Source organism: Crocodylus siamensis, chromosome 7, assembly GCF_052110815.1.
Source record: "Crocodylus siamensis isolate JL-2025a chromosome 7, ASM5211081v1, whole genome shotgun sequence".
Classification (NCBI taxonomy): domain Eukaryota; kingdom Metazoa; phylum Chordata; order Crocodylia; family Crocodylidae; genus Crocodylus; species Crocodylus siamensis.
In genome coordinates, this window is record NC_143401.1 from 64,931,531 (window position 1) to 64,957,164 (window position 25,634).

At 43.1% G+C, this 25,634-nt stretch overlaps 1 protein-coding gene across 1 annotated transcript in view; it reads left to right on the plus strand.

Annotated features, from left to right (window-relative positions):
* FAS (Fas cell surface death receptor) overlaps positions 1-24,453 on the plus strand; it is a 28,121-nt gene extending 3,668 nt beyond the window's left edge. Inside the window, exons 2-9 of the mRNA XM_090058497.1 lie at positions 11,900-12,071; positions 12,861-12,998; positions 18,283-18,394; positions 19,274-19,329; positions 19,774-19,848; positions 19,982-20,040; positions 21,641-21,665; positions 23,065-24,453. Coding sequence (XP_089914623.1) covers positions 11,900-12,071; positions 12,861-12,998; positions 18,283-18,394; positions 19,274-19,329; positions 19,774-19,848; positions 19,982-20,040; positions 21,641-21,665; positions 23,065-23,426 — 999 coding nt within the window. The 3' untranslated portion in view covers positions 23,427-24,453. The remainder of the gene's footprint in view (positions 1-11,899; positions 12,072-12,860; positions 12,999-18,282; positions 18,395-19,273; positions 19,330-19,773; positions 19,849-19,981; positions 20,041-21,640; positions 21,666-23,064) is intronic.
* The last annotated feature ends 1,181 nt before the right edge of the window (positions 24,454-25,634 follow it).

Consider the following 25,634-nt stretch of genomic DNA (forward strand, 5'->3'; position numbering starts at 1 on the left):
GTACCTCAAAGTATGTAGAAAAAAACATTTCAAGCCGTGTTTATGGCCAAAGCACTGATTCTCTGAATCAACACTGAATCTTCATATTTGGATTTGGCTGAATCAAAATTGGTGGCAGTAATCTGAATCAACCAATTGAATCACTGTCCCCAAGTTGGGCTGAATCTGAATCTCATACAGCCCATTTCGCACATCTCTACTAAACATCTGAGTTAAGTACGGACATTTGGGGAGGTTAAATTGGATTCAAAATGGGCACCTGATTTAAACTTAACTCATCCCATTGCCAACCTTACACTTACAAACTCAGTCTCAGTGACCAACAATCCGTCTAAACCTGTAAGTGTACAGAAGTTCCATGTGTACAAGCTGGTCTAAAAATCGCAGAATCTGGTTTAAGATAAACCTGGGTCTATGTGGTATCAGTCTTAATTCAATTTAGGTCAAACTGGTACATGGAACTTCTGTGCACTTCCCCTGTGCAGCCCAAGGGCTGGGAAGACCCAGGCACTGCCCACAGCCTGCGGCTGCTCTATTCATTTCCCCTTTGCCCCTGCACTGGTCTATTATTTGCCCTCTCCAGCCACTGGCTCCCCACCACCACCAGCCAGCCCTCTCAAGCCACTTGGGGTGCAGCTGCTTTTATTGGCATTCACCAATGCTGGAGCTGGTGGGAGTAGGGGTGGGGAGGGATGAAGGTGTAGGTTTGCTGGGGCTGACCCCAACCCACCCACAGGTTGCAGCTCCCCCCACCCCTTGCAGGTCATGCCTACACCCTCACCCCATCCGCAGGTTGTGTCTACCCATCTACCCCTTGGGAGTGTGGCAGGGGGTTCACATCTACCCTCATCCCCCATCAGACCCCTGATCCCCTCCAGCCTGCTGGACTCCCAACTCCCCAGCTAGCCCCCCCATCCTGACTTACCTGATATCAGGTAACCATGCTGAATCAATTTAACCTCTCAAAAGATGAACTGTCGTTAGGTGTATAAATTGGGGAAAACAGAACCCCCAGGATCTTCTGGGCAAAACAGATCTTAAGTTTGCTCTGTTTGGTCCTTTTGCTTGGACCTATTGCTGCAGGTGAAAGGCACATGATAAAGGTATGTGTTATTACCCCCCATTTCCCAGATGGAGACTGAGATTAGAGATGAAAACTGACTATCTCAAAGTTGGTCACCTTTTTGAGTACCTAGGAGTCCAGTGTCGATAGGCTCCATTCACTGCTGTTGAAACTGCATGCTTAGTACCAAGTAACAGATGCCAGGAGATTATGCTACCTTAATTCTGTTGATTTGAAAGAAGATATACTATACATTTTCCAGCTCTGCTGGTTCTCATGAGGAATGCCATGCGGAACTGTCCTTTAGACCTGTGCAAATAGGGAAGCATTCAATTCAGATTCAGATTCAGCAAATTTGGAGGACAGTGATTTGATTCAGAGATTCGGATCACTGCCCTGAACTGATTTGGCCAAATCCACTTCAGAAGATTCAGCACCGATTCAGAGAGATTTGGTGATTCGGATCATCTGGGGAGAGGCAGGCACAGCTGGGTGGCTGCAGGTTCTCCCGTAGCTCCTCCAGCTGTGCCTGCCACTCCTCGGCCTAGGGGAGCCACACGAGAAGCCTCCATGGCTGCCCTGCCAAGCCCCATCCCCCGTCTGGCCCCAGCCTAGTCCCGGCACTTTAAAAAAAAACTAAAATAAGCCCAGCACTCACTGGCTGCAGGAGTGGTGCTTGGGGCCCCCTTGGGCACTCATGGCAGAGCCCCCCTCCCATGCAGTATGCGGCACTGGGGGGCAGCAGGGGTGACCCCGCCTGCCTGGTACCTGCATGGCAGCTGCCCCATGGTGCAGGTGAAGTGCAGCTCTGCAGGGTGTTGCGTGCTGTCTGGGAGCTAGGGCCATTGGGGCTGAGTACTGCTAGGCTCCAGCTGACATGTGGAGCCACCCCAGCTCCTAGACATCGCGCAGCACCCTGCTGAACCATGCTGCACCCACGCCATTAGGCAGCTTCTGCCAAGCAGGGGTGCCAAGCAGGGGGGGCGATCCCCACTGCCCGCCACTACCTCATGCTGCATGGGGGAGGCTCTGCCATGAGCACCCAGAGGCCCCGATCACCACAGGTGCAGGTAGTGAGTGCGAAGCGAAGCTTTGGGAAAAAAAAAAAGCCCCGCAGTGTGGGGGTGCGGGGTGGGGCACGATGTAGGCATGGCTCGCTCTGGGCAGCAGCAGGACATAGTCCCTGCTCCCAGCACTGTGGTGCCTGATGTGGGATGCAGGCGTCAGCACTGGGAGCAGGGACTATGCCCTGCTGCTGCTTGCCGCCTTCCACTGCACCCGCATCCCATCCCCCTCTGCCCCGGCTGGGCAAGCAGTAACAGGACAGAGCCCCCACTCCCAGCACTGCCACATCCACATCCCATTCCCGCCCCCTTCCCCGAGTAATGCACCCCCACACCCCAGCTGGACAGCTTGTCCCAGCCCCAGTCCATCCCTCCCTCACGCCCCTTCCCCTCCCCCTCCCCCAAGCCCAGCAGACTTACCAGCTGGAAGCAGCTGTCAGCTACCTGTTTAGTCTATGGTCGAATCTCCAAAGTGGCCAAATCTTTTCCGACGCTTTTCCAAATTGATTTGGATACTTCAAATCGATTCTGAGTTTTTAATTGGTTTCCCAATTTGATTTGGATTATGCGATTCAGTCCCCAAATCGGCCTGAATATCCTCCAAATCAAATCAGCTACCAAAGCTTCACATAGCCCTACTGTCCTTTCTAGTGGTTCTGATAATAAATGTATGCTACAGATTGTTGTGGGGGAAAATAGCAAAAGTTAAGAAATGCTATAGGAAGCCTGCTACCACAAAGATCTGTTTCACCTAAAAATATTCAAGGATAGCACTGGATTATTTGACTGAATACAAAAACTATCATTCTGTTCCATCCTGCTAGGGCTCATACAAGGGATTTTGATTATGCAGAATAGAACATCAAAATATGAAAAGAAAGGCTCCTATATTTGTTTGCCAAGAGTAATCATGATCAGAACAAATTAAATTTCCAGCAAGGAAATCCCCTTCCCTTTTCTTTAATTCTTTTGAAAGTCCTTAGCTATGCTGAGTGCACTTATGAAGACTGCAAGAAAGGCAGCTGAGTTCTGAATACATGAAAATGTTAGTCTAAAATGAGACAGGAAATTATTGAAAAAGAGGACTATGGATAAATAGGGCTACAGGAAAAAGCAGAGACTTTCTTTTGAACTTGATGGATGAAGAAATCAGTTTAAAAATTAGCTGTACACAAGAAAGGCTTTGCGTGCAGACGTGGTCCTCATACGCCTATAGGGCCATATCACACCCATACATAATGCAGCCTCTTTCTGAAACTTTTTAATGGGAGGAAGTTTTTCCCAAGCAAAATCTCTGAAGTCAAGTAAGCAAATCAGTACATCATAAGGGATCCACTAGGTCTTCTGTGGCTCTGCCCTGGTTCCCCACAAATATAGTCAATTTGAGGCTATATGGCTAAGGAACCTGTAGCTGATGCCTGCTTTTGGACCTACTTCAATGAGACCTCCCCAAAAGAACAGTGAGTTCTGGAAAAATATTAATGAACGGTCAAAAAGAACCGAGCTCGGGAATCTGGCCCTAACTTGTGATTCTCCTTGGGGTTTCTAGTCTGCTGCCTCTACTGATGTCATGCTTACCGTTTGAATTTTCACTGTAAAATGGGTGTGTAGGAAAAGAATAAAAACAGCTTGAGTCATTTCAGGGTAAAAACCATTTTGTTCTCTTTGCATAGAAATATAATTAATAAAAAGCACCTATTATCCTTGGGGTCTATATGCAACTTCTGTTATTTGTCATGGACTACTGTTATTTGTCAGAGAGTACTGTTATTTATATGGGTACGAAGGAGGAGTTGAATGGTGTTGAAAGTGTACCACAGATGAGAAAATTGACATTAGCATATTCTTTTTAATTAGTAATAAATCTTTCATTTCATCACACAGCCATCTTGTAGTGGCTATCTTGTGGGAAGGGCAATTCCAAGAGATTCAAAAAAAGAAGAAAAAGTTATGCAAAAAATAAGAATATTACATTGTAAAAAAGGTATATCAGATAGAGAGCACTGTATGAATATTGTATAGTTTCTGTGGCAGCACCTCTGTAGACCTGTGAGGTTACCTGAAGAACCACTTCTGAGAAATGTCTCACTCTTTTTGTAAATATATGAGGAAGCTCTTTTAATTATGTATGGTGATAAAATGCTTCTCTATACACTCCATTATATTCCCCTGCCATGTCTACTAATATATTGTATACAAGAACCTGGGTGAAATGCAAAGCATTCGTGCTTATTGTGGTTATGAGAACACATTTAACAGTGGGGTAATGTGGTTTGTGCACAAGTTTGTCTGTCATGCTTTGTAGCTGTTATTTAGTTATTGCTTTGATCACCCATTTGACCCTATTTCCTCCTCCATGATTTACACTTTTTCTTTCTTTGCATGCTCATTTTTATTTCATCAGTAACCTTAACTTTCTGCACCTATAGCCATATGCTTTTTATAGTCATACAAGGGATAAATTTGGACCATTGATCTTGATTCTTCATACACATTCCCCCTTTTCCATATATTTCTAGGCCTTATTGTCTCCTCCTCTGCAAAATGTTTCACTGTGCTCATGCCTGCTTTTTCCCCTTTAAATGTGTTGGACCTATTACCCCAGTCACTGGTATAAAAGCACAGTAAGGAGATCTGACAGCCTTTCTAACTGACTAACTACAAGCTTTCTTTTTTGGATTGTGGTTTTCCAAATCCTTCTGTGGCTCCTGCGGAAGGAAGTCAATAAGGGCAGCTGCAGGTGCTGAAGGCAACCTGACCCCTCACCGCAGCCAATGTTTCTCCTACCACCACCATATCTGATCCACACCCAGACCAGAAATGCTCCTACAGCACTCAGAACTGGCTGGAAAGGAGCAGCTTCTGGTTCACTCCGCACTTCTTCCTCCCCCTCCTTACAGTCCCTCTGTTGAGGGATAAGAACTACTGGAACTAAGTGCCTAATTGTTTTTCAAAAATGCTATATAGAGTTTAGCATGTAATATTTTAGAAGCAGCAGCTCAGATGCAGATGAAAAATCAGACCTATGAAATGCAGCCAAAATAGAATATTCTACAAATGTAAAATACATGAATAGAAAATGCCTTCCGTCCTTCTCAGAGAGGATGTTGTCTCTACCATAAGTGGAAGCAATAAACTAGATACATGAGCGATCCTTGAAAGGGTTAAAAATTTTAGCTCGAGGAAATGTTGCATTGTAGTGATGTGTACCTATGATTTACTTTCACAAAACATGGTACTGTGGGTAAAACAATTATTTAATTAATATACAGCCCAGTAAAAAATATTTTCAGACAGTGCACTTGTCTTTCAAATTGGCCTTTTTATATTAGATGTATTTTTCTTTTTAAATTTCTTTTTTTTTACAATTAAATGGGAAATTAAAATACCTTTTTAGAATACCTAAAATTATGAGAGGCTATTGAAATAATTCAAATTATTTCTTAAAATGTTTAAGCAGTATATGTTTGCTAGCAACATTTTAAAGAAAGTCAAGTTACAGAACCTGGGGAAGTCACTGGCTAACCACCTGGAAGCAGAGTTTATTAAAGCTGATACACAAGCTTTTGGCAGCTGTGTCTGCTTCTTCATTTCAGATTAGCTGAGTTCAGAAACTAGTTTGTTCAAATATCAGGAACTGAGGAAGAATGAAAAGGCACTCTTTTTTCTTGTTTCTGATTTAGAATGGGGTGTGATAAGGTAAGATCTACTAATTCTAAAATCTTGGGCTAACTACAGACATTTAGGGAGATTTAATCAGATTCAAAATGACTGTTCGATTTAAATTTAGCTCATCGTGGTGCCAACCTTCCACTTACAAATCTGGTCTGAGTGACCAGTAATCAGTCTAAACTTGTAACTGTACAGAAGCCCCATACACACAAACTAGTCTAAAATGTGCAGAACCCAGTTTAAGATAAACCCAGATCTATGTAGTATCAAATTTATTTGATTTAGGTCAAACTGGTATGCCGAACTTCGGTACACTTCTGCTGTGCAGCCCCAGGGCTGGGAAAACCAAGCTACTGGCCCCAGCCCCAGGGCTGGTCCTTTCACACACACCCCTCCCACCTTGCACTGGGTTATTTTTTGCCCTCCCTCTCCCTTGCTCTTCCCACCATCCCAACCAGCCAGCCCTCTCAACCCCCATCCCACAAGCTGCTCAGGGTGCAGATGCTTTTATCAGCATTTGCCACTGTGGGAGCCAAGCAAGTTGGGAGAGATTCATATGCTCATGGATTGTTAGGGGCCGGGAGGGACCTCAGAAGGTCACTGGGTCCAGCCCCCTGCACTAGGCAGGAAAGACAACTGGGGTCAGGTGACCCCAGCAAGGTGACCGTCCAGTCTTCTCTTGAAGATTTCCAGGGTAGGTGACTGCACCACCTCTGGGGGGAGCTTATTCCAGAGTCTGGACACCCTGACTACGCAGAAATGTTCCTAATGTTCAGCCTGACACAGTCTTCCAGGAGTTTGTGGCCATTACTCCTGGTTTTCTCCAAGAGTGCCCTGGTGAACAGTTGTTCACTGAGCCCTTGATGTGCTCCCCTAATACAGCGGTAAGCTACTACCAAGTCCCCTCTCAGCCTTCTCTTTTTTAGGCTGAAGAGTCCCAAGTCCCTTAGCCTTCCTCATATGGCTTGCCATCCAAGTCTCTGATCATATGGGTGGCTCTTCTCTGGACTCTCTCAAGCTTTACTACATCCTTGTTAAAGTGCAGTGCCCAGAACTGGACACAATACTCCAGTTGCGGTCTCACCAATGCTGAGTAAAGTGGAAGAATCATTTCCTTGGTTTTGCTTGAGATGCATTGATTGATCCATGCTAGAGTATTATTTGCCCTGCTGTCTACAGCATTGCACTGATGGCTCATATTCTTGCTGTGGTCTGTTATTACCCGTAGGTCCCTTTCATTCATGGTGTTCATCAGATTGGTACTGCCAAGCCTGGAGGTCTGTTAGGGATTGTCCGTCCCCAGGTGGAGCACTTTACATTTCTTGATGTTCAACTTATCTGGCTTTGATCCTCCCAACTTGCTAGGCAGTCTAGTGCCGCCTGTATCTGCAGTCTATCTTCAAGCATGACCATGCTTCCCCATAACTTGGTGTTGTCCACGAACTTGTCCAGTGAGCTGTTCACCCCCACATCCAAATCACTGATAAAGATGTTGAATAGCACTGAACCAAGCATTGACCCCGAGGGACACCACTGGCTGCCTCTCGCCAGGATGACACAGATCCATTCATTAAAACTCTCTGGGTCCTACCCCACAGCCAGCTTCCTACCCACCTAACTGTCAGGCAGTTAAGCCTGCAATCTTCCAATTTTCTCATTAGCACATCATAGGATCCAAAATCAAAGGCCTTTTGGAAGTCTATGTATACAATGTCAACTTCCTCTCTCTTATCCAGGTGGCAAGTTACCTGGTTGTAGAAGGGGTATAGGCAAGTAAGGTAAGGGCAGGAGGGATGGGGGTGTAGGTTCGCTGGGTGGGGGGAGCTCACCCCACCCAGGGGTCGCATTGGCCCCACCCACCCCACCTGTGGTTCACACTGCCCCCCCACTGCTCATGGGTCACGCCTCCCCTCCATCCCCCAGCAGATCTCCAGCATCCCCGCTAGTCCCCTTCATTCTGATTTATCTGATATCACACAGCTATTTTGAATCGATTTAGCCTCCCCTTAACACCTCTGAATGTCTATATTTAGCCTTAAGGGAGAACTTGACCAGTAAGTTCAATTCAACACAAATAATACATTCTTTATATACTTGATCAGTTTTAAATGGAAATATGCTTTGATAAACTTTTTTCTTTTTTATCCGATATATTTAAATAGAAGTTTACCTTACTAATAACACGTTTCCTGCATTCTAATAAGAATTCAGTATTCATTCAATACCAAACCAACATAAATGATTATATAACTGGTAAATAAGAAATGTTAGCTGACATTTTCTAACATAATAAAATATAAAAAAAATTAAGAATCTCAGTAAATGTATGTTAACCTACATGATTGCATAGGCATGGCATAGCTTACCCACCTGTCAGATAAACCAAAATACCAAATTTGGTGTAAAGTTCATATTTATCTGCAAAATATAGCTGAATAGTTAACAGTCACAAAAATCAACCTTTCATTCAGAAATTAATTAAACACAAAACTTAAACCACAAACACAAAACAAGATTACAATTACCAATTAAAATCAAGGTTTCCTGTTTCAAATCTTGAAAAAAATATGAGATTTAAATATTGTTGATTTAAATCAATTCACAATATCAGAGATAGTCTGCAACTTCCTTTTATACTACCACAGGCTCCATAGAGCCTTCCACTTAGTAAAATCATCTCTCAGCAGTTTCCACCACCATATGCATAACCCTCCATTTTCAAAAAGGACAAAAACACTACTAAGATTAAACAGACAGCTCTACCTTTTATTTAAATAAAAGTCACTGCCTCAATTTCAAGGCAGAAGAAATAATATAAATTAAAGTTAAATTGGACCACAAATTCTTTGGAACAAGCAGTCTTCATTTTTCTGTCTTCTACAGTATCAAGTACATTATCAGAATTTCACAGATAAGATCTCTTCTGTATTTTGATAGCATTGGAGTGATTTTGTAATTGTGATGGTGCAAAAATTGTGCAAAGAGACAAGGATTTTGCAGGGGATATAATTATTGAATCAACTGCATGGTTGGGATAAAGTTAGATAAGCTTTTGAATGCAAGGCAGTCTTCATCAGCCTCTGATACTTTAGGTCCCTGATAAAAACCATGCAACTGGTCCAATAAAGATATCACCTGCAAAAATCTTTGCCTCACAATTAGATAAGAAATGGATGTTGAGAGTAAAAACGGAACTTAAGTAAGTTGCATGTGTGTGTGTTTCCATATAAGAATATGGTTCCTAGTCAAAAAATACTCCATTTCAGTATATGACACTCTCTAGAAAGACGTGTACATCTCAGCACACATCCAAATCTTTACAAAATTCTCTACAATCTGATTCAGGCTATACAGTAGAGCACACAGGACCTTACTCTCCAGAGAAACAAAAGAGGAAGACTATTTTTGTCATATATTTATAATGAATATTAAACACATCTAGGGCTGTGAGTGAAAACCAAAAAAAGGACAGTAATGGAAATAATACTTTTTTTGTTTAAATCTAGGCCTGTGAGAAATGGAAGCATTCCATTTTAACCAGCATTTCAATGTTTCAACAGAACAGTGTTTTTTCGAATTTGTTTCAAGTTGAAACAGCTGTTCCGTTTCGTTCCGTCAGAACATTTTGTCGTTTCGACCCTGTTTTGACGTTTCACCCATGGGATATAATGGGGAAGGTCAAAACAGTCTATAACTTTGTCATTTCTGACCTGATATGGATAAAACTTGCAGGAATGGTAGCCCCTTCTGAGGGCATGACACCTGACACCCTAGCTGTGAAGTAGTTTTTCCTAATGTTGAGCCTGAAACGATCTTCCAGGAGTTTGTGACCATTACTCCTAGTTTTCCCCAAGGGTGCCCTGGTGAACTGTTGTTCACCGATCCCTAGATATACGCTTCTGCTGTAGTGGTAAGCTGCTACCAAGTCCCCTCTCAGCCTTCTCTTTTTCAGGCTGAAGAGTCCCAGGTGCCTCAGGCTTTCCTCATATGGCTTGCCGTGCAAGTCTCTGATCATATGGGTAGCCCTTCTCTGGACTCTCTCAAGCTGTACCACATCTTTGTTAAAGTGCGGAGCCCAGAACTAGACACAATACTCCAGCTGTGGTCTCACCAATGCTGAGAAGAGCCAAGTAGAGTAGGAAAATAATTTCTTTGCAATAGTTTTGGTGGAGATGCATCAGTTGATGCATGCCAGTGTATTGTTAGCCCTGCTGGCTACAGCATCACACTGCTGGCTCATGTTCATACTGTGGTCAATTATTACCCCCAGGTCTGTGATGGCAAGTGATGGGGGATCTTCAGTCCTGCTGCCTGATGAAAGGCAGCAGTCACACAAGCACCCATGTCATGAGTTTTGCTTGTCAGCAGCCAGAGGTGCAGGGCCCCAGAACCCAGAACCCCTGTACCTATCTTCTCGACAGCTGGCAGGCTTCATGGCCTCAGCAGGGGCTAGCATGCCTGCAGCTTTCACCCTGCTGCTCCTCAACATACAGTGTCGCCCATGTCATGCGTTTTGCTTGTCTACAGCTTGAGGTGCAGTTTTCCCCAAACCCCTGCACCTATCTCCTTGAAACTTAGCAGGCTTTGTGGCCCAGCAGGGGGTAGCATGCTTGCAGTTTTGACCTGCTGTGGCCTAACACATACACGTGACATGAGTTTTGCTTTCAGGATTTTGGGGTATAGTTTCCCTGAACTCCCTGCACCTATCTCTTTGAAACTTAGCAGGCTTTGTGGCCTCCACAGGGGCTAGCATCCTGCAGTTTTGACCCTGCTGTGGATTAACACATACACGACACAAGTTTGGTCTCAACATTTTGGGGTACAGTTTCTCCAAAGCCCCTGCACCTAACTTCTTGAAACTTGGCATGCTTTATGCCCTCAGAAGGGGATACCATTTCTGCAAGTTTTATCCAAATCTGGCCAGAAATGACAAAGGTATAGGCTGTTTCAACTTTCCCCATTATAGCCTATGGGCAAAATGGTGAAACACCATTGAAACGGCAAAACGCTTCAGCTTGCCTTGTTTTGTTTTGAGGCTGTTTTGACCACATCTGTTTTGTTTCAATTTTGCTGTTTCAACCTCAAAACAGGTCAAAACAGTGTCAAAACAAAACTAGTGACAAAATTTTGCACAGCCCTATTTAAATCCTAGCAAAAGATATGATAGCTCAGTACATTATGTATGTGCCCATAAATAAGGCAGGCTAGATATGAACCTTATAGACTCATTAAATATAAATAATATATATAAAGAATATAAGCTTTCATAAATTTGAGTTCACTTCAGTCAGGTGCTTAAGGGGTCTTATACATATGCAGGGAGGTTACTTGAACATACTGTAATTACAGCACATCAGAGCAGACTTGTTTAATCAAGCCTGCTGGAGTATGGTAATTACTATGCTCTAACAGACTCTAGTGTCATGTGTATCAGTGTCTCCATGCTGAAAAATGGTGATGGGGCACTTTGAACTGAAGCTCATCACCCTGCTGCCATTTTTCAGCGTGGGGATGCTGATACACATGATGCTCCGGGTGCTGTTAATTAGCATGGCTCTTGAAGCGCTCTTCTCACTCCACTACCTCCTGAAGCATGTCTATAAACACCCTAACTTAAACATAAAATGGCTAACTACCTCTCAGTACCTACAAAAATCACAGCAAGATTTAGGAAAGGTCCCAAACCTACATATTTGGTCCTCATTATTGATTAAGAAAGGGCAGATCTAGGCTCAGTATTATGATGTAGTGAAAGCAGTTCCTGGAAACAGTAGTTTACTTAGCTTAAAATATACCCAGGTATATCTGTTGAAGACAGAGATCACCTGTTATGGATCAAATAGATGGACTTACCATAGGCCTATTAGGTATTTACTTCCAACCTTACATTCCACATACTACTACATATAATGCTGAATAATGACATGTAAGACCCTGTGATTTACTATGTGTTGATTTCATAACATTCAGAAAAGCTATACAATAATGTGATAAATACCAACATATTTAAGAGGATTAACAGTCCCGATGTAGTACTATCAGGGGAACCACAAACTACATTTATAACAAGTCCTTAAATAATGTTAATGTTTTATCCCAGGTTTTCAGCTGGAGCACTGGATCACAACATGAAAGTGATAATACACTTGCAGTACAGACTGCATACAAGAGGACTACTATAAAGAGGATTATTGCTAAAAGAGAAATTATTTGCAAGTCTGATCAATACCGTGTACCCGATGGCAAGACCTGTTGTAGGAAGTGTCCACCAGGTAGGTGTTATGTTAAGACAATCTATTAAAAGTGAAGACCTGAGAAGAAATAGCCACCTGCAGCATTGTACCCTGCTGCATAATCTACATGATATAGCTTTCTCTAGGATATAGGTATTTCAGAACTTAGCTGCAGCCACGTTTCCCACAATGACAGGACTACTTCAACTTAGTGATCTCATGCAGTTGGAAGTTTGGGCACTGCAAAATGGACTTTCTTGGCTGGCCTCTAGTTGTAGTTTTTTTTTATTTGGGCTCCTTTTCCTTAAGGGTATACCTGATTTGTCCAGTCTTTACTAACACCATTCCCATTATCTCTTCCAATCCTAACTAGGCTACACAAATCTTATAAAATGTGCTTCCTAAGCATTCACTAAGTTTATGCCAATAACTTCCCAGGTCACGTGTAAAGTGATTTTAACAGAAAAATCCAAAGACAACTATGTGCACCAGTTTTAAGGAAGTCAGGAAGTTCATACATGCTCTCTTACCCTCAAGACTCTCCTCCATTTGTACACATGCTTTTTCATTCAAAATATCATTTTGCTTGATACATTTTCATTCTGTTTCTTCTAAATAAGTTTTTTTTTAATTCAGTCCTGCATATGCTACATTATTAAAACACATGAATGGATACATACCTATTTAAACTGTCTACAGTATTTAGGGAATCTTCATCTTGCCAATGTTTGTAATTAGAAAATATTGCAAGAGTTGAAGAGAAACCACATCTGTTTTTTTTTTCCTGGGAGCAGATATGGCAGGTCTCATTCTTTTTTTTTTTTTAAGGTACATTCAAAGAGCATGATTGTACAACAGGCAACAATACACCAACTTGTTCACCATGCAGCAATGGAGTTAACTTCATGGATAAGCACAATTATCTTGAGAAGTGCAGAAAGTGCCAGCTATGTGACAGTGGACATGGTATGTCTATAACATAGAAACTCAAGTAATGGAAAAATATTTGGTTTTGGGCTAGATTGAGACGTTATCACAGTGCTGAACAAAGGATAGCACATAGTTTACGATGTCCTAGAAACAGACCAGTAGGGAATTGTAATCGAAAGTTACTATTTGATACCTGAATCCCTTTATTTCTGTAAAGGGAAAAGAGGACTAAGCCACCCCAACCCTTACCAGGGGAAAGCTTATTTTCCCATTCCCAGAGGCTCAGCTACACATGCTGGCAGTTTGAGAGGCAGAAGTGTAGCTACGCCGTATTTGTCCACCTTGGAGGGTGTGCAGAAGCCCCACAGAAGCTGCTCTCCATCTATGTTGAAGCTTGCAATGCAAGTAGTTTACCTTATGCCCCCACCCCTGAGTGCAGTACATGGATATTTATCTTGAGTTACCACAGTTTAGGTTACAATGGAAATCTTTTAGGTGTATTAAACAGCTTTAGGAAGCTAACGCAAAGCAATCTCAAAACAAGGTTTTCATTTAGTATCTTTTCACAAACTTCCTTATGAAAAATAATAATGCTTGGGGTAAAAGACAGTCAAAATGATTTCTGGACAGAGGCAAGTTTCGCCATAGGCTTGCTCCTGCTTATGAAATGGTATCTGAGCATTTGTGAGAGTCCATCCAGGAGAACACAACACCTGCTGTTTTCAACGTGATATGTAGTTATACTTACTATTCAAGCAACTTTGCAGCTCCTACTTCTCAGACACAAAAGTGCTGCATAAACAGGCTTCTTTTGAAGTGCTTCAGAACCCAGCACTTGTTCTGAAGCACTGTAGAAATTTGAGCAGTATTTTCTGAGGAAATCCTGTTGCAGGTGGCTGAGGATAGGGGGCACAAGTCATATTAAAGGTAAGAATTAGTAGGTTTATTTTTTTAAAGGCTTACAAAGAGTAGTTACTTAAACGTACTGGAGATTCAAAAATCCTTCAACTCTTTGCACCTGACTGTTTATGTCCATGCAGGTGCAAGAGACAGGGAGCAAGACCCTTCTCATAATCTCTCATGCCTCTACATGAGACACAGACCCAACATAGTATTTGATTGCCTCACTGAGCAGAAAGACAAAAGACATTTGACATCTGCTTCTAGGAATGTCTGAAATGCTGCACCTTTGCACTTTCTGCTGCCCTGAGCTGTGACATATGCCCATAATTCATCCCTCAGCAATTGCTAAAATTGTTCTTTTTAAGTGAAGCTGAGTAAGATCTAGCTATCTGTTTTGGCTTCTAACCCTCCTGTAGATGCTTTCAAAACCCCTATAGACACTCAAAAGTCTCCACTTCTTATCTAAGTGCCTACCTGAAACCACTGCTACCTAAGGAAACAAAAGGCCACTACATTAATCTGACTCCAGTAGTATGCAGGATCTTAGAACATATTTCAAAAGAAAGAATAAGGACATGAATAAGAATGTGGAAAATGAGATAAAATGCAACAAGGGTTTGCAAAGGTAAATCGTGTCAAACTGACTTAATGTGGTAACCTTATTTGATAATGTAATTAATTTTCTAGGCAATTCAAGGGGAAATGTGATAGATCTGATATATCTGTATCTCTGAAGTATTTAATAATATGCTACATGGAAAAGGTGAAGATTAATACATGAATTGTACAGTAGATAAGGACTCTACAAGAAAGACAACAGGTTCTAATGAAAGGGGAAGCCTTATGCTGAAAGGAGGCTACCAGTCAAATTCTTCAAGGATCGGTCTTGGAATAGATCTTATTGTTTTTTCACTAGTGGCTTTGACATAAAAGTAGGAGCTTTCTAATGAAATTTGCTGATAAAGTTGGGGGTACCATCAATGCAGGGGAGAATCATCATGCAGGAAAAACTGGATGGACCTTGAAGACTAATCACAATTTTATAATGTTCAGTAATACAAAGTGCCAGTTTGTATCATCAAGGACTAATAACAGGATTTCTACTAAAAGCTGGGAGATCAGCAGGTGGAAACAAAGGAGGAGAAAGACCTGGTTATATTAGACAGTGGAGACACCTATGTGATAGAGCTGTTAAAAAAGCAAATGTGATCCTTACTTGTTTTTTCTAGTGAGTTTTTTCTAATAAAGGAAGGGAAGTAGTAATCTTGTACTGGATGATGGAATACAGTAAGCTTATACATTTGTGGATGACAGTAAGATCTTTGGAAGACTGGATCACAATTCAAAATAATCTTGATAGTTTCTCTAATTTATCTGAAATCAATAAGATGAAATTCATTCAAGATGAAAGAAACAGTCAAAAGAACAAATAAAACATATACAGCTAGCATATATCTGCAGAACAGAATACCTATACCTATACCTATACAGAATACCTATACATATACATATACCTGCAGAACAGAAGAAAGAGATGAACAAGTTACAAATGAAGTTCAACAGGGTCGAACTGTTATAAACTCCTGCAAGACCGGTTCAGGCTGGACATAAGGAAGAATTTCTTTACTGTCCGAGCCCCCAAGGTCTGGAATAGCCTGCCATCGGAGGTGGTTCAAGCACCCACATTGAACGCCTTCAAGAGAAATTCGGATGTTTATCTTGCTGGGATCCTATGATCCCAGCTGACTTCCTGCCCCTTGGGCAGGGGGCTGGACTCGATGATCTCCCGAGGTCCCTTCCAGCCCTAATGCCTATGAAATCTATGAACAAGTCAACCTTGTGACACTGTTACAAAGAGGCAAATGTTGTATTTACAGGGATGTCATATGCAAGCCAAAGAGAAGTTGTTTTCCTCTTGGTGCTGAAACCTCAGCTGGAGTACTTAAAAATCAATAAGAGATACCAAACCTGTTAGAAAACCATGCCCCAAACACATGCATTTGCTACACGTGCATGACAGAATATGCAATTGTGGGACCGGGGACCAGATCCCCATCATGTCATATTGCCAGTGTGCAGGAAGCCCAGGATCATGTAGGAAGTAGGCAGCCAGTCAGCTGATCCCGTACTCCCAGCCTTGGGAGTATATCAAAATCAAGGGCTCCCACGCACCCTCAAAGAACCCTGACTCTGATGTGCTCCCAAGGCTGGCAGCCCCAATCAGCTACCACTCCCAACCTCTGGGGCACAGTGGACTCAAAAACCACAGTGTGCCCTGGAGGCTTGGAGTATAGATCAGCTCCTGCTTCCAGCCACAGGGGTGCAAAGGGCTTCAATGTACCCCTTTGTCTGGGAGCCGCAGGTGATCATGGCTCCCAGCCGCAGAGCCCTTGACTACACTGCACCCGCTGTGGCTGGGAGCAGCATGCAGCTGATCAGTGCTCTCATGCACTCCTGAGGCTGGGAGTCCTGAGCAGCTGACTCCTGGCCACATGTGCAGTTTAAGGCAGGATGGGAACCAACCACAAAGGCCAGACAAGGCAATACCAGGGAAAAGAATAGGGATTTGACATAAATTCTTTTACATCAATTCTAGAAACACGCAAAGTCCGTGGTAACACTTTTAACATCCCTGGACCTTCCATCACTGACTTCAGAGTAGCTGTTCTTAAAGGACAACTTTAAAAACTAGTTTAAACACAAAATTGAGGAACACAAAATCATCCAAGATAATCTGGATTCTTATCCCATTCTCTGGACCAGCTGTTAATTCCAGTGTCCCTGAATGTGTTTTAACCGCCTTGTTTATCCCTGTTGATAAAATCTACCCACCTTTTTTCCTTTCAGCAATGTCTCCTCCCCTCTTTTCTTTCTAATTAAATCCTTTCTTTCTGTATCCTATTTACATCATTTAATGTAGTAGGCTGTTGCCTGCAAAAGCTCAAGGAGCTCTCTAAACAAATCAGTTTCAAAGGTGCCACCCTCCCCTTCCTTCAGTCTGAATTCAGACTAACACAACACACTACCTCCTTTATCTACTCCTAAAAAGTAACCTGAAGCCTACAAAATGTTTCTACAGTGCAGAAGCTAATAGTGAATCCCAAATCTTAAAGGCTAGGGACAGAAATTACATATAAAATGGTATAAATCAGGGGTTCTCAATCCCCAGGCCGCGGCCTAGCTGCTGGTCCACAGCACAGTCGGCTACCAGACTGGAAGTGGCCACAGACTGGCAAACTGCAGTCCCCCAGAGCCTAGCAGAGACACTGCAGCTCCTTCCACAGGGCCTGCAGCAGCACAGGGTTTACCTCTCCCACCCTTTCACCCCCGTCAGGGGTGTGAGGGTATCCTTACCTGTCTTCCAGCCAGAAATTCTGGCCATAGTCAGCTGTGACCCCTGGTTCACGGTTTGCCGGGACAAGGCTATTTTCAGGCCACGGTTTGCCAGGCCACAACCTAAAAACTTTGGGAACCCCTCGTATAAGTGATTAGAAACCAGTTCAAATCTGATAACACAACAGAAGTTCAGTGCACAAAACCAGTTTAGCCATAAAAATGGTCAAAACCAGTTAAAGATAAACTTGGATGGATGTAGTATCAGACTTAACTGATCTAACATAAATCAGTTTTTTGAACTTCTGTCCCAGATCTTCTCCAGATTCAAGTTAACTCACAATCCCCAAGGAACCCAGGATGTTTTGCACTTCCCCTGCAATCCCCACCCTCGCACAGTGGGTGGGCTAGCTTTGCCCAAGTTTTCTGCCCCAGCTGAGCAGGGAGGCATGCTCTAGCATCCCCAAGCTTCTGGTCTGAGCCACTGCAGGTATGTGGCAGTATTTTGGGAATCAAAAGTAAATGTGTGTTCACTTGCTCTTCAGTTCAATCTACGCAGTTTGGACTAGCTTACAGATTTCATAGATTTCATAGACATCAGGGCTGGAAGGGACCTCAGGAGATCATCGAGTCCAGCCCCCTGCCCAAAGGGCAGGAAGTCAGCTGGGGTCATAGGATCCCAGCAAGATAAGCATCCAATTTACTGAATCAATTCAGCCTCAGGCTTTTTGACTGTCTGTACTTAGCTAAAAGGTATATATATGATGGACAAAAAAGAAAAACTGCTAATTTTTTAAGTATATATCTATATGTATAGAAGCAACTTCTAGCAAAAGTATCTTGCGTAAGCTTTCCTTTTCGTAGTTTCTGCTAAGATGTCTCATTTTTATCCTCCTCTTCCCAATGTCCTATAATCAGGAGGAGCATGTATAAAACAATATTGTAATACTATTATAATACTGATGCACACAGCAGTAAAGCTACATGAATACAGCCTAAGAAGAAGAGTTTGCAAACAGTGCAGTAAAATGCTCAGAGTACCTGCTTTTTTGTAATATTAACAAACTTTTGGGATTTATTTTAGGTTTGGAAGTTGAAGACAACTGTACCACCACCCACAATACAAAATGCAGGTGCAAAAGTGGTTATTTTTGTATTGCTGGACTATGTACAGACTATTGTGAACCATGTGACAAGTAAGTTTTAGGCCTGTATTATTTCATCAATTTACTATATAAGATCATGTTGTGGGCAGAGGCAGTTTTTAAGTTAGCTTCAGTGGCACATCTAAGGCACTGTCTGGAATGGTAAAAAGGTGTTTGCTTTAGCTCACAGAACTAGTTCATCTATGTTGAAAGTCCCATCTAATATAGTAAAGCACACTGTACTTCATTTTGGCGGTCAAGTTATAGTTTACTGAGTTTTTCAGTGACGTAAAGCTAGCTTAGTTAATTTAATTAAATTAAAACAAGCCTTTTTCTTTAAGTCTGCACAAGGTTTACAACTGCGCCAGGTTCAATTTGAATTGGGTTTCTACAATCACATGGGCACATATGCATTTGAAAGCAGAAATATGGTAAATCTGTGTGCGGATACTGAGGCTATTTTAATCATTTCCACTTTGAATTTTTTGAAGCTTGCCTTTGTGTGCGCTCCATTAGCGTGAACAGAGGACTGTTTCAAGTTAGCAAGTTACAAAGGAGCAGACTAGTTGGCTGAGGTAATCCTGATAATGATTTTAAGTAGTAGATAAGGAGTTAAGTAGAGTAAAGCACCCATCACACCTTATGTGTCCATGGAAATGAATGTGCAGTCTGTAAATAAAAATATTCTTAACATAATTTACACTATGACTCATGACTAGGAACTGAACAAAAACCCACAGACAATTCGCAGCATTGAAAAATTGAGAGGCTCCTTCATTAATTTCAAAATTCTTAATACCAACATATATTAAAGAGCAGGATGGTAAGAATAGATGAACATAGTGACTGCTTCACCCTCTTGACAGACTGCATTGTTTTTCTACCTTTCCTATGAAAAAACATTAATATTAGCTATTCATATTTCTGTAGGTGTGAAAATGGCATTGCCGTACCCTGCACCCCAACCTCAAATACTGTATGTAAAGGTATGTAAAGGTAATTTTTAAAACTCCTGTGTATCTGATGGTAGAATGCAGCTATACGGAAAGGGCCACTCTGGCCAATAGGCAAATGTCCACATTGGAGGCAGCATGGAGCTGAACCACTTGACAATGCACAAAGTGGACACTGCTTCTGGCTGATGGAGTAGAAGGAAAACAATCATATGCCCCTTTTAAAGTCATGTATGGCAAATGAGCCACTAGCATGGAGCAGGAGAGAACAGAAACCATTTCTTGTCTTTCCCCTGCACAGTAACTTGAGAAGTGGCAGGAGAAGGCTCCCTGCATCTCTCTGCTCACTCACCCACAAAAAGACCTCCCTCATTCAGGCCTTCTTGATCCTATGTAGAGTTTGAAATGTGTTGTTATACAGTGATCTGCTTCTGTTTGTTACCTTCATGAAAATTTTCTGATGGTCTTTCTTATAAGGAAACTTTTGGTGGACATTGTTGGCACTTATACTACTACTGCCATTGGCTGGAATGCTGTGCTACTGCTTTTGGCGTAAGTCTCTTTTCTTACACTGAACTGAATCTGAATTGCTTAAAATTCAATGTTATCAGGTATCATTCCTGAACTGATATAATTCCTGAACTCTGTGCCAGTTTTTAAAGGTCTTTGAATTTGTGTGTTTCAGACAGGAAGAATTACAAGAACTTGGATATTAACCAGCAGTATTCAAAGAATGTGAGAGGGGTAAGTATCATTACTTAGCATGGGTGAAATTCAACACTGTCCAGGGTGCTAATATAAGACCATCTGCCTCAGCTAACTCTACTCTGGAGTATTACAGACTGTTGACTCTAGAAAGGAAGAAAATTAATTCTCTTCTTGAATTAATAAGTTCACCCGTTAAAAATGAGTTAATGAGCTTCCTTTTTTAAAGACATGTGCTTCCTTAGGATGCACAGACTAGCAATGCATTCCCTGCAGCTGAGGATACTGTGTCATCCTAATGTCACCCTTTCTGCTTCCTCAGCTAATTTAAAGGTGGAAACAGACAACACCTGACATTTCATTTCTGCCACCATAAAAAAAAAAATCATAGCACAAACAGTGAGCAAATAGACATCGCTACCCATGGTCACACCACATCAAAGAAAAATCAATGGCACAACAATAGGTAGTAATAGACTCTGCTGCTTCATTACAGATGTCTGTTAGCTCTGTGGTGGGAGAATAGAGCAGCCTGAGCTGTTCCTGTTCTTCAGCCATCAGGGCTAGGGACAGACATTCAAAAAGCTTGAGCTTGAATTGGTTAAATCTTTGCAGGTTAGTCTAACCTGGCTAGGCTAAATCAGTTTTGTAACCAGACAGATATCCCAGAAATGCAGGCACATGCCTGCAGTGGCTCAGGCTAGAAGCTGGGGGGCACTAGAGCAGCCCTCCCTTCCCTTGCACAAAGATGAGCTGAGCCCGGCATGGCCAGGCCCGAGCAAGATGCTGTGATTAGGGAGGGTTCCCCCCACTCCCCCCAAACAGCCCAGCGGGGAATGTTTATCACCCATAACTCAGTGTTTATCAACACATAAAAAAATAGAGGGACGTTACCAGCTCCCTGTTGATTCTTCCTTTGTTCCATGTGTCACAGCTACCCAACATGTGGGCTGCTAACTAATGTGAGGGACAGGGAATGCCTGCATAGCAGGAGGTGAGAGAGGAGGAGGCAGAAGCCAGGCACATGCCTGGAGAGACTCCAGCCAGGGAGCAGAGGGGAGAGGTCTGCCATGCTGTGGAGCAGAGAGCCCCGTCCAGCCCAGAGAGCATGCCAGGATACCAAGGGAGTATGGTTTAATTTAAACCAGCAAGGGGCCTAGGACAGACATTGCATAAACTGGTTTGAGCCAGATCAGTTAAGTCTGATACTACATTCAACCAGGTTTATCTCAAACTGGTTTATATGCACTGAACAACTGTTTTGTTACAGGTTTAAACCAGTTTCTGATCACTTAAACCAATTTGTGTGTAATATCTATCCCTAGCCCAAGGAGCAGGTGCTCTGGGGGTTTGTGGACCCCACAAGCACCTGCCTAGTTTCCTGCTTACCGAGAGGAACCCCAGGGAATAGGAGTTCCTGCTCAGTCAGACCCATTCCCCCAGGATCATTGGGGAGCCAGTCTAGCTGAGCGAGAAAATCCCTGCTCCATGAAGGGTGGGATAAGGGGCAATGTGTGTTTTGCCCCATGAAGCAAATCAGCTGTGCTGCAAAACGTTATCTAATGAAAGAAAAAGGATAGCGTAAGTGAGAAAAACTGCAAAAGGTCTCATTAATACTTATTTCTGTCCTTATTTTCAGGAAGAGAACCCTCTGCTGTATACAGGTATGAAATAGACATTATACTTTCTAAGAATTTTGAAAAATTGATGTAGAAATATCTGCTAAAGTTTAATGCCAGGTCAGTCTCTTATTCTTCTAACAGCTGTTGCTCCTGGGTGATATGCAACTCATCTATTAATAAACATGAGCTCATGCACTCTTTGCTTGGACTCAACTCCCACTGGTTTTAAATTAGTCTCAATCCCAGCACTGTTTTCAGAATGGTAAAGGAAATAGAGGGAGTTTAGTCTGGGGTTTTTTTCAGCTCATGCTGGAGGGCAGGTTGTGTGGATTGGAGTCCCCCTGAGGTGGGGGCCTCTGATCCCCCCATCCCACCCTCCAGCACCAGGTGTACAACCCCTAGAATGAGCTCCCTAAGCTCCCCTTCCCCTCCCACTCTGAAAACAGTATCAGGACTGGAAGGAAGGAGGGGCATTGCTAAGTGAAACCAGCTGCAGGCTTGCAGTCAGCATCTGGATTCCCCAACCCTCAGGATCCTAGAGCAAACTTATGTTGGATCCAGGGGATCATTCTAACTCAGGGCACTTCCTGCAAAGTGCCATGAGTTACAATGGGGAGCTGCACTTCTGTCTACATCTTAAAAGTTCTGCTTCAGTAGGGACTGCATGCCAACTACTAACTGATCAGGGCTTGTGGACATCTTTTCTTAGACCAACAAGATTTTTGCAAAAATCTACTAGCTGAGGCATGAAAAGAGGAGGTAGTGACAGGCAAAACTCAACTCTGCTTGGATCAGCCTTGTGAACTTAGGCAAACTTCTGGAGACTTCATCTTAAAAAATGGATGAAAAGACCCACTATTATTTCAATAAATACATTAACAAGCTGGTTGCCATGTGCAACCAGGAGCTGATGTGTCCCACTTTCACATGTTATGGGACTTCTAAGCCAGAGGTGTTCACACTGCATTATAGATGACATAGTAAGGGGGCTTGGAGCCAGGGAGATAAGCGTTGGGACATTAGTAACTGGGACACCATAAGCTGGAGACTAGTGAGGAAAGTATCATCATGGAGTGGTTCATACCACAGCTCTGAGATATGAGAGTGCTTATTTGTTTAATAGGACTTCACAAACATGAAGTAGAAAAGTAACGGAGAAGGAGGTGCTACAGAAAGAGTTAAGCTTTATAGGACATCACAGGAAAGGAAAATGGAGGCATCCCTGGGCATTTAGATTTCCTAATGTGAAAGTGTAACAAGCAAAGGTATTCCTAATCTGAACTCCATTGCTTAAAAACGAGCAAACAATAACAACTAGACTCACTCTCTCTCTGTTTAAGGCTTCAAATTCTTCTGTTATGCAGTACTTTTAAAATTAAAAAGAGTAGTAAAATACTAATGCCATTTTTTTTTAATTTTCATTTTTTGTGTGTATTTCCAGATATTGACTTGAGCCCCCACATTTCTAGTATTGCAGAGGGAATGACATTACCCCAAGTCAAAACGTTTGTTCGGAAGCATCTATTAACAGAACCAACCATAGAGCGAGTGATTCAGGACAACCAGAATGATACAGCTGAGCAGAAAATTAAATTGCTCCTGAGCTGGTATGAAGCCCAGGGAATGAAGGGGGCACACAGAACTTTGATCAGCAGCTTGAGAGAACTCAAAATGTGTGCTGTTGCTGATAGCATTGAGGAAAAACTGAAGTCAGTTGTTTCCAGCAGCCAGGAAAACAACAGATCAAATAATGGAACTAATGAGCAAAGCAGTGCCCATTCTTATGGAGATTCAGCGCTATAACATGTTGAATCGACAGGAAGCTATTTCTGAATGAACTAAATTTTTTCTTAATGTTGTAAATATCAGAAAGCTTTCAGATGTCATTTCTTTGAACAAATTCTGGATACAAAGAAGGTGTATAGACAAGCATAAGCAACAGGCCTAATTACTGGGGAGGTATTTACTCCTCAAAAATTCTGAAACATTTCTACTGTTTGCTAAGATCTAGGAATAGAGATCCTGGGATTATGTACAAACAATTCTACCTACGAGCTTAGTGTTCATTTTACATCTATCCTACTAGCAGGAAAATGGTGTAAATGGTGTTAGAGGAACTGGAGATTACAAGCACAGTTTCCACAGAGGGTGGCTAAATGAACTGCTTGCAGTCACCCATGAAGTAAGCAGCACATGAAGGGTTTGAGCCTGGGCTGCTTTGGTTCTACAACAGTACCTGACTGACTAGGCCATCCATTGGCAACGTGTAGAGGGTGCACGTGCATGCAGGTGTACCCCCTGAGATGGTGGAGCACCCCCCAAGAGAAGCCCTGCTAATGCTACTGGCAGTGCCTGCAGGCAGTCGCTGCTCGCCACCCTTTCCCCCCTCCACTGAAACCACCGCAGCTGCCTGTGGGAGCTCCTCACTCAGCGTGCCCCCGCTGCTGCCACGGCTGCCTACAAGAGCTCCCCACTTCCCACCACCACACCCCCACCACCGCCACCTCCTGCAGGCGGTCACTGTGCCCCTCCAGCCTTTGGGAGCACATGTTGTTCATGAGGCCATCCCAGAATCTGACCTGCTTTTGCTAGAAAAATCAACCAGTAGTAGAATGAAAACCTACTTCAGGATCGATGGCCATGGTATATTTATGCTACACTCATGTTTTAAATTCACCCATGTGAATTGGGAATGTGACCTGTATTTCTGAAAGACAGGACCAGGTCCACAATTTTTAAAGTTTTATCTATACCAGCTGGGAATCCTCCAAGATTCGGTTGTGTGACTAGCTTTTCTACTGCAAAAGAAACTAAAATACAAGCAGTAATAAAAGACATCATTAAAAAAGCATATATTTCTTTCTGTCTTTTCCTCTGTATCACATGGTCTACAAATCTTACAGATGTCATAGTCTCAGGGTCAGTACATCACAAAAGCAATGAGTATGATCTCCATCCAACTGAAAAAAGCCTCTTTCCATCTGAGGACCACACAAAGCCCAGGCCCCTGTGCCCCAGGCCAGTCTAGTTAGCAAGACTGGGGTCTGATGTCAGGTTTATCGTCCTCCAAAAAACTCCAGTGTTCTACTCAATGGCATGGAAAATGTATTTAAACCTGTTGACATCTAAATTTTCTATGCCAGTTCTTTTTCACCTTCTCCTGTACAATTGGAAGCATCCAATTGTTCTAAAACAGTGAAGTGTGTACATTGGGAGCACTGCAGTCACAACAACTAATTAATAACCTTAATTTTCCTGTCTCCAGGGTTAGGGACTGAAGTTACACATAAACCAGTTTAAGTGATCAGAAACTGGTTTAAACCTGTAACAGAACAAAACTTCAGAGCACATAATATAGTTTCAAAATGACCAAAACTGATTTAAGATAAACCTGATTGAATGCAGTATCAGACTTAACTGATTTAGGTCAAACCGGTTTATGCAACTTCTGTACCAGACCCCTTCCTGGCTTAAACCAGAGTCCCCCAGGATCCTAGCATGCTCCTCAGCCCTGGGCTGGGCTGGGCTCTTTGCTCCAGAGTAGGGCTGGCCCCTCCCCTCTGCTCTCTAGCTGGGGGTGGGGGCTTAGCCAGATGCCAGCCAGCCTGGCCCCTGGAGGCAAAGGGAGCAGGGAAGGGGTTTATTACCCATCTCCCCTCTCCCACCGAGGGACCACAGCTGAGGTCTGCCTGACCAAGGTATAACAGCCTGTCAGGCATTCAGCCTCCATAGCACCATCTGACTGCCCCACGCACAGCTGTGGGGCTGGGGCTGAGGGGCAGAGCCGGGCCAGCCTGCAGGGACTGCTGAGGGCAGATGCACAGAGGCCAGCCCAGCACGCAGAGGTGGAGCCAGAGCTCCAGGCACTGGGCAGAAATTAATCGGCTAAACGATGCTGCATGGTGGGACAGGAGCCACAGCTGAAGGTGAGGGGAGTACAACAGCCCTGCTGGGCCCAGCCAGCGCACAGCTTCCCTCGCCTCCAGCAGCTCCTGCCCCTTCCCCTCCTGT